Source organism: Biomphalaria glabrata, chromosome 2 (assembly GCF_947242115.1).
Source record: "Biomphalaria glabrata chromosome 2, xgBioGlab47.1, whole genome shotgun sequence".
Lineage (NCBI taxonomy): Eukaryota > Metazoa > Mollusca > Gastropoda > Planorbidae > Biomphalaria > Biomphalaria glabrata.
This window is the reverse complement of record NC_074712.1, coordinates 822,612-839,271: the sequence shown is the minus strand read 5'-3', so window position 1 is coordinate 839,271 and position 16,660 is coordinate 822,612. Positions and strand designations below refer to the sequence as shown.

Below are 16,660 nucleotides of genomic sequence, written 5' to 3'. Positions count from 1 at the left end.
TACACAATTAGGTACTAAAGTGTTTTTTCCCCCCTAGAGATTGTACTTTAACAGTTTGAGGAAAAGCAGTTTCTTACTTTTTGAACCCATGAAAAGTATACAAGGAATTGTTTAAAAAAAAAAAAAAAAAAAGTTTAGTAAAAAAAAAAAAAATATCAGCCAATTATGTGAGGTAATTTTAGTTACATTTATTAGGACAATACAGAAAAAATATTTTACAGATTCATATTGGCCACCAGTTACAGCTCTAAAATGTTATTATTGCAGTAAGCACAAGTGTTCAAGGTTAAAATGAAGCATTTCAATATTATTTACATTTTTTTTAAAAGCTCATTATCCTCGATATTTTAAAAAAAGAGAAGAAAAAAAAAATGAACTATGGTAACTAAAGACTTGTATATACGCTGGAACTAGTCAGTATAATAGGTATAAACATTTACATTTCATAAGAAGTACCAGTACAAATGAAAAAAGAAAAAAAACAACAACAGAATGTTTTTGCTTTACTTGTTTATTTATTTATTTTATTTTTTTTTTGAATGTTTTCAAAATGTCATTAAGACCTTGTCTCTCCCCCTTCAAGCCTTGGCAACAACCAATAAGATGAAGAAGACCAAATGTTTTTGTTATAGTTTCAAACTCTGGCTGAGTCAAAGAAAGATCAATGTCACAGCTCAACTCTTTGTTCATGTCTCACACTGAGCTGCTGTAGCAAGTGGACTATACTCATACACTTGGACATTCAAAGGGAAATAATTCTCTGGATGAAAAAAAGGAAATAAAAAAAAAACAAAAAAAAAAACTAAGTCTGGCAGGTGAATGTCTTTTTTTTTTGTTTGAATAAAGAGAAAACTAAAAGTGCAGACCCAAGAAGTTCGACTGCTAGTTCATTCAGTCCAAGTTTGCCAATTCTGCAAGAAATAAAACAGTTGCAACAGTTAGACCATCTACATTGTCCTAATACTAGAGGGATTGAAAAACTCAATCTTTACTGGGCTCACAAGAGGGTACTTACAAACGATCACTGTGCATCAATACTAAATACATAGCAAATATACTATGAACTGAATCTAAAAAAACTCCAACTTTCATGAAGTTACACATTTATTTTTTATGTAGAAACACTGTGACAGCAAACAAACATAAACATCTGTCCTCTTCTACTCCAAGATAACAACTCCCCCTGTCATACAACAAACTAAGCTCACAGTTCACATTCATACACTAGGACTATATAAATATACACAAGGATATAACTTTCATACCTAAATAACAACAAAGGAACAATCCTAACACACAAGCCACTGACATAATCTCAAAGGCAAAATACAAGAAACTAAAATGGATGACATAAATTAAGATATATATATATGTATTTGTAGCATGATGCATTTATACTGGTAGAGGTCGTATTGATACTTAGAAATCCATTCAAACAGTTACCTCCAAATCATTTCGGTCAGATGGAGCTGATGTCATTGCAGTATTCCACAGATGACTTTGAGAGTCCCCTGCAGCACCCTTGGGAGGAAACATTGGACCCACATGGTAAGGCCCATTGCTGTACATCCCTTGCACCATCATTCTTGGAACCTAAATCAAATGTCACAAAACTACAATCGCAGACAAACTGAAACCCAGTAGGACAGGATGTAAATAAAACAAAATACATACTCCCAGACCTTTCCTCCTAGTCCTATTTCAAAATGATGTTTTGCTCTTTGTGCCAGTGCAGACCTGCCTACCGTTACGCAAAATATGTATTCGTTACGCAAAATCTCCCAAAAATGACTGTCAGTACACAAATACGCATTTAACCCGTCACGTATTTCATATCCTCCCCCTCCCCTCTCTTGCCTAGCTTACCATCGGTCACGGAGGTCACGCTAAGCCGTCCTGTTGAGGGGGAGGGAGAGCAGAAAAGGTGGGGGAACACATTGTGTCCAGATCTATACGTTGATTGGTTCTTAAAAGCAATTAGATTTAGTCTAGAAATGAAGAACGCGAGAGTGAGGGAGTGGCGGGTTGGTACCAGGTTGGTACCGTCAGTTAGCTGATACACCAACGTGACTTTTTTTTTTTGTAAGTTCATTAGTAGAAAATAATTATGTTGAATCCCTGATTCCCGTATTCATTTGTATAGAAAAAAAATATCGAAGTGCTATCAATTCAAAACACATTGAGTGACATTGTAGATATCTAGTCTAGATCTAGATCTGGATTCTAGATCTAGATAACTTGTTATACAGGAATAGATCTATCTAGACATTACGATTGATGATTACGTTATGTCATGAGTCTCTACATTACTCTACAATCTAGATACAATTTAGTTGCAGTATGATTTAGATTGACTAGATCTAGATCGATAACATCTACTACCATCTAGTCTAGATCTAGACTAGATTAAATTCTTAGTCTTAGTATAGAATAGATCAAGGATGAAGGTAGGCTTACGAAAGTTTGGAGTAGACCTACGTTTGTAGCGGATCCACGGCATCGGTAACACTCTTGAGCCCTGATCTAGAGTAGATTATATTCATTATATAGACATAGATCTAGATCCAAATCTAGTCTAGATATCATCTCTATTGTCGTATTGATTTAGATTGTAGATCTAATCATGACATCTAGATCTAATATTATATATATGACAAAATAGTGGTTCGCGTAAGTGTTACGCATTCTGGTGCCAAAATAGGCATTTTGACCATCAGCGTTACGCATTTTGGTGCCAAAATAGGCATTTTGACCATCAGCGTTACGCATTTGGACTTTTTTTGGTAGGCAGGTCTGCCAGTGCTTTTTAGAATGATCCACTTTATTAAGCACACATTCCACCCCCAGTTCCTTGAAACTGTTTCATGCATCTATTTTTTCCCTCTTGAAATGGAATCATAATGGGATATTTGGGAAAAGCATAACATGGGAGAAAAACCTCATGATGCAAGCAGGTCAGACAATACATTTTTAATGATCTCCACAATTTGATTATGGAAGGATGGTCATAGCTTGCAGCCAATGAAACAATATAAACATGACCCACTGAACTGTTTCCCATTTTGACATGTCTAAAATAGAATGCAACTTACTTGTGAACCATGGTCGCCATCACTACCAGGCAGTACACCAGAGTCATTATATGGTACTTGACTACTTGACATGCTACTATAGTCTTCTTCAGGTTCAGACAGTCTCTGATAGCTTAGAGGAGTACCTGCATATTTTATAATAAAAAGTTACAACAGAACACATTTCTAAGAACATGTTTTTAACTACAAAAAATTATTTTCGCTATATACATTTAAAATAGTACAAATGTTTATTAAATCCCTTGTTGCATTTTATGTCTCAAGAGACGTTCTTTTCCCTTTGCAAATTAAAAACTTGACTGGTAACTAATTTTAAAGGTAAATATTTTTTGTTTTATTTCTTAACAAAAAAAAAAAGCTATTTAAAAAGATTTAAATTGATGTAGATCTGGATGTAAAACAGAGATACATAATTCTGCAACTTGTTTGAATTTTTGTGAAAATACAACTTATATATATATATATATACATTTTTTGAGAGCTTAAACTACGTATTTTGTATCATTACTAGTATAGCAACAACAAAGGATTTAAATTTGCACTATTTTCACTCTAAATTATCGAAAAATGTTTCATGACTCAAATTTTCTATATGGGAACAATGTATTAAAATAAAATATTTATTAAAAAAAAAAAAAAAGTATTGAGTTGCTTTTTATTTAAATCTTTAAAAAAAAATGTTAATTTTTTAATTTACTTTACTAACCTGAATTAGTATAGCTCCAGAGATTAGCATTATAAACATTTGGACCCGGCCGTCCTGGGCCTTTCTTTCGTTCACCTCCAATAGGCTGAAGAAGCTTAATTTGTTCCCCTGAAGCACTTCGTACTGACATTGGCGAACCACTTCTTGGACCACTCAGAAGCCCAGCTTCTGAAATATAGATTTTGGTGGTATACTACTTTTAGAACTAAGAAAAAATTGTCAACTTTGATTCGCTATATATTGTGCTATGGACAAGACTACAAAAGTGTTGTAGAGCTGACCTTGCTGAACAGATGGTGCACTGTTTGGACGACCAGCTAAGTTCTGCAATGGAGACTGTGCTCTCTGTTGCTGAGATTGACCCATAAAACTTGGACCACCCGGTGACAAGCCTTGAGGAGGTGAGCTATGGGAGAGGGTATTGGCGCTGTTGGTGGACGCTAGACGCTGGCCACTAAGTTGTGGCGGACTGCCTCCAGCGTTCACATTAGCCATACTTGCTTGAAGTAAAAGATAGTGCATCATATCAGAGGTCATCACGGTTGGTACGGCAGGACCTGCACAAACAGTGGTAAAGAGTTGAATGGCACCAAATTTAGGAGAGAAATTTATTCTAAAAAAAAAAAAAAAAAAAATTTTATGCACTTCGTATAATTTCAAATTTGGGAAATGTTTTAAATGATGTGATGTAAGTCTCTGTGAGTTAATGTTAGCAGGGAAAATTTGCACTTAATTAGAGGAAATTATTTGGTAGTTTGACTCTTTCAAAGCTAGTTTTTAGCTTGACAGGTTCTCATGTTGTACACATTTAGTAATAAAACTAAAAATATTAGAAGATAAACAAAAACAAAACCAGTAAAATCATTAGTAAAAAGTCTGTATCAGCATGGAAGACTTAATGTGGAATAAATAAATATTTATCTTCTTTTTAATATTTAAAACAAATTTCAAGTTGTTTCTAATCTAAATATTCCATAAAAAATTTAAAAAAAAAAATAAGACTAATCTCGATAACAATGGTAATATGACATATTTGTCTCAAGAAGCATAATCTACTAACTGGAATAGTTTATAATGATTTAGATATTGCTATTTCAATGATGAAACCACTTAATGATTTCATGCAAATTCATGATACAGTTGTTTCCAGTGATTTTCAGATTAAGAAGCTTATATTAATAAATACAAAGTCTTTGTCTTTTCTGTTGTCCAGAAAGATGTAAAAGCACTTATTACAATTTATTCTAGTGTACAAGTAGCAAACATGATAATATTTAGTTTTGCTTTGAAATTTATAGCTTTGATATTGACATTTTTCTGATACTTTTGCAGAGCACAAATAATTGTCAAATTTGGACACAGTAAAAGCACAAATTTTAACCAATTTCTATGCTCATTAGAAATATGCATACATGGTGCTATTTTAACCCATTGAGGAAATTAATATTTTAAGTTCATGTACAAATTTAAAGAACACAGAAATGGATAAATCAACCAATTGATAAGCTAGAAAATTCTACGTATGTACACCACAGGAGATAAAGGTTTTCATCTATAAAAACTATATAATGTAAATTTATGTTCAGTTATGGATTGAAAAATGAAAAAGAAAAGAGATATAAACAACAGTAGTTATCTTTCATTAATTTATTATTTAGCCTACAAAACTATCTCATTTTGTATATAAATATATCCTATAAATTATAACAAAATAAATTAAAAATACATTGCACAAAAAAGGGGTGCATTTTGAAAGCATCAAGATTTTTGTTTAATACATTATGACATCCAGCTTATGGTTTAGAGCATTTTGAAAAAAAATTGATATTGTGCTGTGCCAACAAATGGCTAATTGATATTAATTTTTATTTTTACCATAAAAAAAAACAACAGATTCCCATAACAATGATTTTTTATTTTAATCAGTTCCTTTTCAAAAATTCACACTATTTTTCCCATCATTTTAGACATACAGTTCCACAGATGAGCTTCATTTCTAATCTGTTGTTTAAACATATTTAAAAGGCTCTGTGTTCTAGAATATTTAAAAAAACATTACAAACCACCATATCAATACAATTAATGAAGTTAAGGTTAGTACCAGCACCATTAGTATGTAGAATTTTAATTAATAAACTAAATGATGACTGAAATAAAATAATGTCAGATTCTTAAATTTGAAAAATGCAGTTGCATGAGTTTACATGTATACGACATCACAAACAAACAATCTTTCTGTTTCAGTCAAAGTTTCAGTTTATTTTGTTTACTTTGAATAACTTGCTAAATGAAAAGTGTAAGACATAACTTTTATGAACTGTTAGGAAGAATTGAGTTAAATTTGATAATTAAGTCAGTAGTACTGAAGAGAGAAAATGTGAACTTACCAGCTAGATTTGGTAATCCAACTCCAGGATTAGGACTTGCATTTGGACTGGACACATCAGTAGCTGGTCTTGCATCGACCATAGCCATTCCCATCATCCCACCAAACATATTGGCAGATCTGTCAAAACCATTGGTTAAATGAGGACCTGTACTCGGAAGTTGGAATTCTGGAGCATTGGGATTGAGAGCTCCCTTGATTTCTGGTAAGGTCATAGGTCTGTGTGGCTTGCTATATTCTTCTTTCTGCTGTTGTTGGCTGTGGGGCAAATGAGCATACATCCCATGATGCAGAGGCATTCCTCCACTGCCCATTAAAAAAGGTTGCATCATAGTTGGATCTCCTCCCCTATACATTTGTTGTTGGTTAACTTGTAAGAAATCCGTGTACGGAGAGAAGACTGGAGCGCCATGCCGCATGTTGGAAACGTACGGGTTGACATTGGACAAACGATAACTAGCAACACTTGCATCTTGAAGATCTGGCCTGTATGGTGGTGAGTTTCCTCTCTGGGGTATTTTAAAGCCTGGTGCCTTGGCCTGCAGTGCTGGGTCCACAATACTGTTTGTGATAACTGAAGTGGGTATTGAGGTTGTCTGAGGACTAGGACTAGTGGTCACAACACCTGCCGCAGCCACACTGGCAAAATCCATTTTATCTACTTGCTCTTCTTTCTTACTCAGAAAATTGGAAAATAAGGAATTGTTAAATGGGGAGTACTCTCCAACAGGAGGCTGGTTACTGTTTGACTGTTGGTTACGTTCCACATGGCTAGTGTTACTGCCAGACACAATGGGCAGCGGTAAAGGCTCACTTCGTGCCTGTGGAACCACAGGACGAGTAAATCTATTGGATTGAACAGTTGGACTGCCTACTGCAGATTTAATCTGAGCTTGCATCCGTTGATCTTGTGCTTTAGCCTGAACCTGACTGGACATGATGGTACTACTAGTGACCACACTCCTAAGGGAGCTAGTTGCTGCTGTTGTAAAACTTAAAGAGGCAGAGCTAGATGATGCAGTTGAAACAGGTGAGGTTGACCTTTTCCTTTCACCGAACATAAGCTGCCGAGCAGAGCCCTTTTCTCCACTAGGTGCTGATGTTCCCCTCCCACTAGATGTAGATGTATTGGAAGTAACTTGTTTCTGAGGACTTCGTCGTGGGGATGAAGGAATCACTTGACCTGGTACAGGGTTCTGCCAAGCTCCAATAGTTGGCCCCATGCTGTTGGCAGTGGAGTTGGATGACCGACTGGAGCCAGAATGATTACCTCCTTGCCTGTTAGATTTAGACTGTGATGGTGACTTGCTGGTTGTGCTAGTGCTACCACTGGTGGTTGTAGTAGGTATGGTAAAGGTGCCAATGGCAAAGTCTGCTATAGTCACTGGTGTTTTCTGTGTTTGGGGCTTTTCAGTTGCAGCTTTCTGAGCTTTATTTAACCTTGTTATCAACTCAGAGATGTCTTTCTCAGGCTCTTCCACCATAGCATTGATTAAATTGTTAGCTTGGCGAATAGCTTCTGGATAGCCCCTGAAAAAGTAATGGAAACCAATAAACAATTGGTACAATAATATAAAGTCTACAAAATTGAAATAGAGATAAACTGTTATAAAAACTATCCGTAGAATTAGGATTTTATTAAATGTAAACTTTCTTTAAAAACATACTTGATAGTAACAGTTCTGTCTGAGTTGCCTTTAGACTTCTCAACCTCTACATGGGCTCCAGAGATATCACGAATTGCATTTATATTACAACCACCTTTTCCAATTAAACGAGATATCACATTGGCAGGCACTGAGAGTTTCTTGGACCTAAAACAAAACATTATAGAGATATCACATTGGCAGGCACTGAGAGTTTCTTGGACCTAAAACAAAACATTATAGAGATATCACATTGGCAGGCACTGAGAGTTTCTTGGACTAATGCAAGCAAGAAACTTTGGTCACAGCAATTTGTCAAAACATACACACTGACAAATGTACAAGAAGTCAGTTCTTGTTTGTGTCTATTTGACAATTAGTATTATTACAAGATAATTCACTTATTCTACCTTTAACTTTATTTCGTTAAAAAGTAATTGGTTTGATTTTGGATTTTTGGCACATCGGCATGATTCAAGCCCATTAAAGTAATGATTTAGAGTTGAAATCCTATTGCACTATAAACAAAAGGAAGCATAAATAATTGAAACAACTAAAGAAATACAAATTAGCAAGCTAGAATTTCTACAACAATTGGCCAATTGAGAAGTGAGAAATGGTTTTTAACTATTTTCTTTCTTAATAAAATGAAACTTTTCACCAATTTTGTTTTGATAATCTCCTTTGATGGAGGGGGTAGTGGCTGAGTGGTAAAGAGTTTGGCTTTCTGAACCGGTGGTCCAGGGTGAAGACTGGGATTTTTAATTTCGGAATCTTTGGGCGCCTCTGAGTCCACCCAGCTCTAATGGGTAACTGACAATAATTGGAGAAAAGTAAAGGCAGTTGGTCATTGTGCTGGTCACATGACACCCTCCTTAACCATAGGTCACAAAAACAGATGACCTTTACATCATCTGCCCTATAGACCTCAAGGTCTGAAAGGGGAAATTTTAATTTACTTTAATCTACTTTTGATGTGGTCATTTGATTGTATTGTTGGACTCATAAACAAAATCAATTGTGTATAATATGTGATGTGAAGTCTGTAAAGACTTTGATGAAATCCTTACTAACAGTTTTTAAAGTAATCTTATTTTGTTATTACTTTATCGATTCCTATATTTACTATGCTGTAAACAGTTTCTCATTTAAATCATAAAAGGTTGCTATACAAAGTGCAATGTAAAATTTAATTCCCCTCCAAACTTCTAAAAAGGCTACACATGAATTATTATCATTAATGAGGTCATGCACAATGTTACATGGATTCAATAACTTGTCTGACCAAGACTTAAAAAGGTGCTTTGACCTATTGATAAACACACTTCCAAAATGTAAAAATTCAAATTATATCATTTTTAATTAAATCATAACTTTTGATTGAAATATTTTTTAAAACTCATTTCCTGTACTTAAAGTTTAGAGAAAAGTACAAACATTTTTATATATGGCTGAACAATGATGTGGATGACCTTTGAATATCCAAGTTTCTGTTGAACAGATTTTTTTTCCTCCTTTCATGAAATTACATAAATGTACAGACAACTTACATGTTTTAGACAACTTACATGTTTTTGCGTACCACCTCTTTCCACCCTTCTTCTTTCTTTTGGCCTTTTCTTGTGTTGGGTGCAGAAGACAATCGATTTACCACATTAGGCAGGTTCTTCTCATAATAGCGGTATTCTTCTATCCAGTCCTTTTTACTCTCGCTAAAAAAATACAAAATGATAATAATAATAGTAATACAAAAATTGTGGGAGTGTAGTTTAGACAATTATTTTAACTTAAACAGTAACTGTTATGATTGGCTCATATTGGTCCATCAAGAACTTACTTTAATTTCTTTATGTTGATATTCTTCCCATTCTTTTCAAACGTCTTGAGAACATTTGTGGGTATAACACCAAAGTCATCCAAGTCACCAATACCTGGAACAAGCACAGCTTCTTTTCAATATCACTAATCACTAAAACCATGCTGAGATCATGTGAAATAAACAGCTTTAAGTAAGCATCATTCTCAATACGACCATAGCAAGCATTCTAAAAACTAGTCTGTAGGCTTACCTGTGGTGCTGCTTTGTTTGATGATGTCATTTGAGGATTTCTTTGTCCGTGATTTGTTGCCATTCACATTGCTACTACTTGACACATCTTTGTTATTACTGCTTGAACCAGAGGTGATTGGAAGGGAGGAAGTGCTACAGTTCACAGATGCATTGCTAACAGATTTGGTGGAACTAGATACCACTAGTCCTTGACCACTACTACAAGTCACTGTCAGACTAGAGGACGAGGCCTGAGAGGCGATAGCACTTGCTGTCACCACAGACTCAATAAAGGTGGTGATTTTGGCTATTGTTACTTGAAGAGCTTGACTGACTTGTTTCTTGTTCAGTTCAGCTTTCACACTCCTTAGACCAGCATCATGATCACTTGCTTCCCTGCGATTTTCTCGTGCAGCTTTCATTTGTTTTTTGCGTGCTTCCCTGTTGGCCCTTGCTGCAGCAGCCGTGGATGGCCCATTAGCCCCCGAACTATTCTGCTGTGTCGCAGATGAAGCTTCAGATGTTACATTGGGAGGTAGCCTTAGTGGCTGCAAGCTATCAAAAGACTGTTGACTTTTGATTGTTGTATTGGCCAACTTTGTTTTAGTATTTTTGTTGGGAATTTCTTTTCTTCCAGTAGTAACAACTAAAAAGACAACAAAGTTAACAATTGGAGTAGGTTCAACAAACTAAAAATTACTTCATTTAGTTTCACTTTAAAGTTGGTTTGGGCAAACCTTTCACTCACCTGACATCACAGTAGGTTCAGAATGACTGTCCTCCTCTTCTTCTTCCTCCTCCTCCTCATCATCTTTTTTATTGCTACTAGCATCTCCATCTGGTTCTGGAGAAGAATTTTTGCCACTAAAACAGAAAAAAAAAAAAAAAAAATTCTCTAAAATTAAAAATGAATATCTTTTTATCACTGAAGAAGAAGAAAAAAAATTAGGAAAAATTATTTGTCTTTAAACCAAACTAAAAAGAAAGCTTGGCTAGAGAACTCTTTAGGACTGCCATAGTATAAAACATGACTCAAGAAAGCCTGTCCAGTTAAGTTTAACTGCCTACAAAGAAGGAAAAAAAACAACAAAGCAGAACCAGAAGATGGTATTATACAAAATTTTGACCTAGCATCATAGAATAAGGCTATTTGTAGGAATATAACAAATAGTAGGCTTTAGTTAAAATGGTTCAGCTGCCTGGGTTATGCATGTATATAAAAAAAAAAGGCAGTATTAGACTAAGTTTTAATCTCCTCAGTACACATGAAAGGATTCATCAATTATTCACCTGTCTTTCTCTCCCTTGTCATCTTTTTGTTTCCCTTTCTTTTTCCTTTCTCTTCTTCTCTCTCTTCGTTTACTGGCTAATTCTGCTTTCAGCGCTGCTTGTTCTTTCTCTTGCTTGATTTCTTCCAACAAACTCGCAGCATTCTTATTAGCCTCAGCAGCTTGTCTCTCCTTGGCAGTCACTATGATTTCTGCACACTGATTACATTTCTTTTGAAGTTCCTGTTCATAGAAGACAATAAGCACAAATACTTACCAAAACACCTAATATTGACATTTTAACATAAATTAGTGAGACAAACACTGGCTGTAAACCTACTGAGATAATGGCCTAACCTTATCTGTTATAGTGGCAATATATCTCTTGATTTCATTTTCAGAAGGGAATTGTGTTACTTTCTTTACCATCCACTTGACCACCTTGATGTGACCTCTTCTAAATGCAGCCATTAGACAAGACACTTTCCTGTTGTCCTGACTGTCAATGTCAGCCTCTGCTTGCACCAGTAAAGACACCACATCACTATGACCACCTGGACCACGGATAGATATATATACACTTGATGACTGAACGAAACAAATACTAATAACATTTGATTATTACAGAAGTCTAAAATTTCAAACCATCAAGGATGATTTTTTTCCTTACCATTACAAGCCAGCCAAAGTGGGGAGTTGCCTTTTTTGTTCTTGACATCAACGGAAGCACCCCTGAGAAGGTAACGTGTTAGAATGTGTCAATATGCTCTAAAATTTTAAAATTTAATAGTGACTTTTTTTTTTTACACATATTTTAAAAATAACATTTAGACCCTTTCTTGCATTTGCATCAAATTTTATAATATGTACTAGCCACCATAAACCATACACTATTTCCTTATGAACCAAACTTTTGCAAGAGAGAATAAAAAAAAAAAAAGAAAAAGAAAAAAAAATGCTCAAACCAATGTGTCTTCAGGATAAAGTAGAGAAAATACTTACACAGTCTTAGTTTATTAAATAGATATAACATAAACTGATGTTGCCTGTATAAATCTGGGACATACTTAGCATTTTTCATTATTCACTAGTTGTTAGACTTATAATTCTTCATATTTTTTTTCTACAATACTGGATAACAAGAAAGCCTGTTGATAAAAGCAAGTAACAATCTCACCTGTGTAATAGTAGTTCTACAAAACGATAATGTCCCTTGTCTGCAGCTATTGTAAGTGCTGTGTCTCGTGAAGATGGTACTGGTGGAGCATTTACATCTGCTCCTTTATCTAGGAGAACTCGACCAACTTCAACATAGCCACCTGAGGCAGCTTCCATCAATGGTGTAAGGCCAGTCTAACAAGAAAAATTTAATGACACCAACAATTTACATATGAAACTAACTAAATTATTTAGTAAAAGTCTCTTTAATTTGACTTAAAGTTTAAGAATAACAAGGGTGTGACTGATTTAGAAGATCTAGTGTAATGTAAGGGAGATATTTTCTACTGTAGAGTTAACCACATAAATAATACTTTACACATATTGAAAATCTTATGCACAAATATATTTCAAAGCAATTTTATCTTTTAATTTAAGTACATTTATAGTTATTAATCCATTAAAATATCGTTACTTGCAATAAAATTTTTAAAAAGTTTACTTTGATTATGTCTTTAATTAATGTACTTTGTTTTCATAGATACATATCCTAAAAATATATTTTCATAATCATTTTTTTTTTATTATTTACACTTTAGGGTTTGATAATCCATTTAAAAAATTTGAAAAGGGGAGGGAGAGAGAGAGAAGCATTAAAGGTGCTTTAGATGTTTTTGTTACAAAAATATTAAATACCAAATGCATACCTTGGCTCTATGCTCAATGTTAGCCTTGCGGTCAACCAGTAAGCTAACCACTTCATGGCGTCCTTGAAAACAGGCCAAAGTTAGGGCAGTATTTCTGTTGGTCTCAATCTGAGCATTGATATCACTTCCCATATCTAGTAATAGTTTGACTGCTGCCGTGTGTCCGTTCATGGCAGCCAACATCAGAGGGGAAATACCCAGCTTACTACCAGTCCTACGTGAAGGAAGCCATATTTTACTCTTTAATGTTGAAGTGAACAATTCACACTGCTTAATTCTTTGTTACTACTTATGACTACAAGAACTTACCTTGAGTTGATTTCCGCATTATGAGATAGTAACAACTTAATGATGTTGACATAGCCTCCAGATGCAGCTAAGCTAAGAGGTGTATAGTCAGAGACATTTCTATGTTCTTTATTAGCACCTCTGTTAAGCAGCAGTTCCACAACCTACAGAAAGATAAGCTCATTCAGAGGACATATCCAGTTAATTTTAACATAGAAAACACAACTACAAGAGCTTTCGTTTACCTCATATCTACCACCAGAACAGGCTAAAGAGAGAGGGGTATCCTTCGTTCTTTCAGACTGAGCTTCAATGTCTGCACTATGGTCCAAAAGGATTTCCACAACTTCAACATGACCAGCAGTTGCAGCCAGTATCAGTGGTGTGAAACCTGCAAACAAAAACATTTTTATGACATCATTGAACGAAGAGCTACAGGTCAGAGACTGATAAGTAGTTGATAGAGAAACTGCAGATTATACATGTTTTCATTTAAAAGATGACCATACTAAAACATTTAGATGGGCAAATATTTCAGTATGCAGACCACACCAAAGACTTAATTTTACAATCAATTTCAGAAGATGTTAAGAACATTTCAACAGTAAATATTTGATAAAAAGTAAACTTTCCCTTTCAAGCCTTGTGATCTATAGGGCAGATGATGTAAAGGTCATCTGTTTCTTAATGCAAACAAGAGCTACTGGCTGGAATTAATCCATACTTTAGGATATTGTATATCAGGGAAGAGCTCAAGCCCAAAATTTGATTTTTATGAAAGCTGAGATAACTTGAGAGAGAAATTAATATCTTGCTTCCAAATAAAATCAAAAAAGAATAGAGCATGTTAATTTGAATATTTAGCTGATGAAATGTGTCAGTACATTGTTGTAGTTGATAAATATTTATATGAATAGAAAAAAAAAAAGACCTTTTTTATCACGGTGTTCAATATCTGCTCCTTTAGCCAACAGAAGAGTCACTAGTTCCCCATGTCCCCCAGCACAAGCTAGAGTCAAGGCGGTGTCGTGGTTGCTCTCTGTTTGGGAATCGACATCAACAGAAGAAAACAAGCTAGCAGTACTAGGAACATGGTGAGATGATCCATCAATGGGCTGACTCATAGATGGAGCTGTACTTGGGATTACTCTCTGTTTGCGTATCTGTGGAGGAGGTATGGCAAACAATTAGTAAGTGTCAACTATTAAAATGTCTATTAACATGAATAGATACATTGACAATTAAAATATAAAAACTGTCTGGCTATAAGATCAAAGTTTGATTTGATTTAATTTTATCTATGTAAAATATTTGGACTTTGTTAAGTCCATTGTGGTGCTAGGTTCTTGACTCAAATGATGGTTGGATTTTAAGTTGGGATCTAAAAATAGTTACTATCTGGTTGTGTAAGACAGCTGACCACAACAACACGAGAACCAGTCACTTGACCCCTCAGGTTTCTTCAATTTATGTTTAATCTAATTTCAATGTCTTCTATTCTGAAGATTAAGGATGAGTGCAGTGTTTTACATGACAAAGTAAATCATGCTGTGACCAGCATATTTTGTCTGTTTATTATATAAAACAAAGGGAAAAAACAAGCATATAATGTATGAATATTTTGAAAGCAGACCAAGGTGAGTGACTATAATGGATGTTGTCAAACCAAAAAAAATTATTGCTGAGTTCAAGCGCATTAATGAAAAACATAAATAATTACATACAATGATTAATTATAATTATACATTTAGTCAGATGGTATCCCTTTTTTGGGGGACAAATGGGAAACAAATGTCTATCCTAGTATTACCTGTGGCTTAGTAACAACGGTTTGATTCGCAGAAGGAACTGCAGGTTTAATCTGTTGTAACTGTTGCTGTAAATACTGAGCATGTTGCTGCTGCTGTTGTAACATTTGATGTTGCTGTTGGGAGAGGTGAGCTGGAGAAGTGGTGATATTCTGAACACTGAGATCACTGGGCAACACTTGTGGAGTAGACTGAAAGAAAGTTCAACCTTTTAGACTGCAAGAAACTAAAACCTTTTCACTAGAGTCAATGTCTACTTAGTATTCTATTTAAAAAGCTCTGGAGTGCTCTAGACACTACCTGCTGGGATATCTGATGTAAATGTTGCATTTGCTGAACAAAGTGTTGCTCTTTCGGATAAATGAAGTGCTGAGACAAGTGAGCCAGTTGATGTGGCTGGACTGGTTCATTCAGATGTGACGTGGAGGCTACCAACTGGGACATATCCACATTCTGTGCCGCTGGAAACAAACCCATGCAAATTTGTACCTTATATCAAGAAAACAATGCTACTAAGTATACACAAGTGCTACTACAGCTCACATTCTCAGGACCTTAAGATCAATTCAAAATTGATTTCAACAAGATAAATTTGTTTTAAAATTAACTAAATGAAGATCTGTGTAAAGAAGTTGTAAAAATTGTGTCTAAAGTACTGTGACTAATTAGGGTCTTTGTTGAATAAATGTTATAATTTTGCAGGTAAATGATTCTTCTTTATTTTTTTAACTTGTATGAACTAAGTTAACTAGATTGACTAATACACACACACACAATATTGTTGAAAGATCAGACAAAGGAAAAAGCAGATTTGTATTGAAAGCTGAGAAACAGTTGTGTTTGAGTACAATGTTTGTAAAAAAAAAATAAAAAAAAATACCTCCATTATGTTCTGACTGAAATACAATTGGCTGAGCTTGGGTCAATAGGACCTGTGAAAAAAATGGATCAGTTGATGCAGGTGGTGGAGGAGGTGGGGGTGGTGAACTTTTTACAGTGGAACCATTTCTTTTGGTCTTTCCCCCACTAGACACAGCTCCTGGAGAACTAACACAGGCTAATGGTGGTGGGGCTGAGTGGCCTTGATGGTGGTGCTGCTGCTGCTGCAAATGAGCCTGAAAGAATGGCATGCAATTTAACAGTCAACCATGAAGATAATCTGACGCTGTTATCTCAATGGAATCTAGAGCTCAGGACAAGTTACTTAACAGCATTATACAATACATTGCAGAATTCTCATCTAAAGTGTTTAAGATTGTATGTCTTAAGCTTATTATATCCACTTATTTTATATAGATATATATATTTAACATTAGACTAAGAAAAAAAGTTTACCGGTAAGAATGGTTCATGGCAGGCAGTTGGAGTTGGTGATATATCAGTATATGCTAAAAGTTTGGCAAAGTCATCTAGATTAAGGGACTCTGTAATCCCTAATGTCTGACTAGGTAGTTCAAAAAGTTTAGCTATTTCTTCACTCTGCTTCACCTAAAATAAAAAGAACAATTGTTGACAGTACGGAACTGTGGCAAATATAAAGTGTTTTTTTTT

General features: G+C 34.9%; 1 protein-coding gene across 2 annotated transcripts in view; it reads right to left on the bottom strand.

Moving 5' to 3' along the window:
• Window positions 1-495: 495 nt before the first annotated feature.
• The window catches only part of LOC106066391 (ankyrin repeat and KH domain-containing protein 1-like), a 28,569-nt gene continuing 12,404 nt past the window's right edge, over window positions 496-16,660 (bottom strand). Inside the window, exons 17-39 of one of the 2 annotated variants that reach the window (XM_056018666.1) lie at window positions 16,445-16,597; window positions 15,990-16,224; window positions 15,410-15,570; window positions 15,112-15,300; window positions 14,233-14,464; window positions 13,547-13,692; window positions 13,323-13,465; window positions 13,014-13,227; window positions 12,326-12,501; window positions 11,819-11,880; window positions 11,506-11,702; window positions 11,171-11,391; window positions 10,629-10,744; window positions 9,900-10,526; window positions 9,668-9,761; window positions 9,399-9,542; window positions 7,852-7,998; window positions 6,186-7,714; window positions 4,080-4,355; window positions 3,799-3,966; window positions 3,093-3,217; window positions 1,444-1,593; window positions 496-911 (exon numbers count right to left, since the gene is read on the bottom strand). In XM_056018666.1, coding sequence (XP_055874641.1) covers window positions 888-911; window positions 1,444-1,593; window positions 3,093-3,217; window positions 3,799-3,966; window positions 4,080-4,355; window positions 6,186-7,714; window positions 7,852-7,998; window positions 9,399-9,542; window positions 9,668-9,761; window positions 9,900-10,526; window positions 10,629-10,744; window positions 11,171-11,391; window positions 11,506-11,702; window positions 11,819-11,880; window positions 12,326-12,501; window positions 13,014-13,227; window positions 13,323-13,465; window positions 13,547-13,692; window positions 14,233-14,464; window positions 15,112-15,300; window positions 15,410-15,570; window positions 15,990-16,224; window positions 16,445-16,597 — 5,529 coding nt within the window. In that variant the 3' untranslated portion in view covers window positions 496-887. The remainder of the gene's footprint in view (window positions 912-1,443; window positions 1,594-3,092; window positions 3,218-3,798; window positions 3,967-4,079; window positions 4,356-6,185; window positions 7,715-7,851; window positions 7,999-9,398; window positions 9,543-9,667; window positions 9,762-9,899; window positions 10,527-10,628; window positions 10,745-11,170; window positions 11,392-11,505; window positions 11,703-11,818; window positions 11,881-12,325; window positions 12,502-13,013; window positions 13,228-13,322; window positions 13,466-13,546; window positions 13,693-14,232; window positions 14,465-15,111; window positions 15,301-15,409; window positions 15,571-15,989; window positions 16,225-16,444; window positions 16,598-16,660) is intronic. The other variant, XM_056018667.1, reaches the window with a different exon arrangement.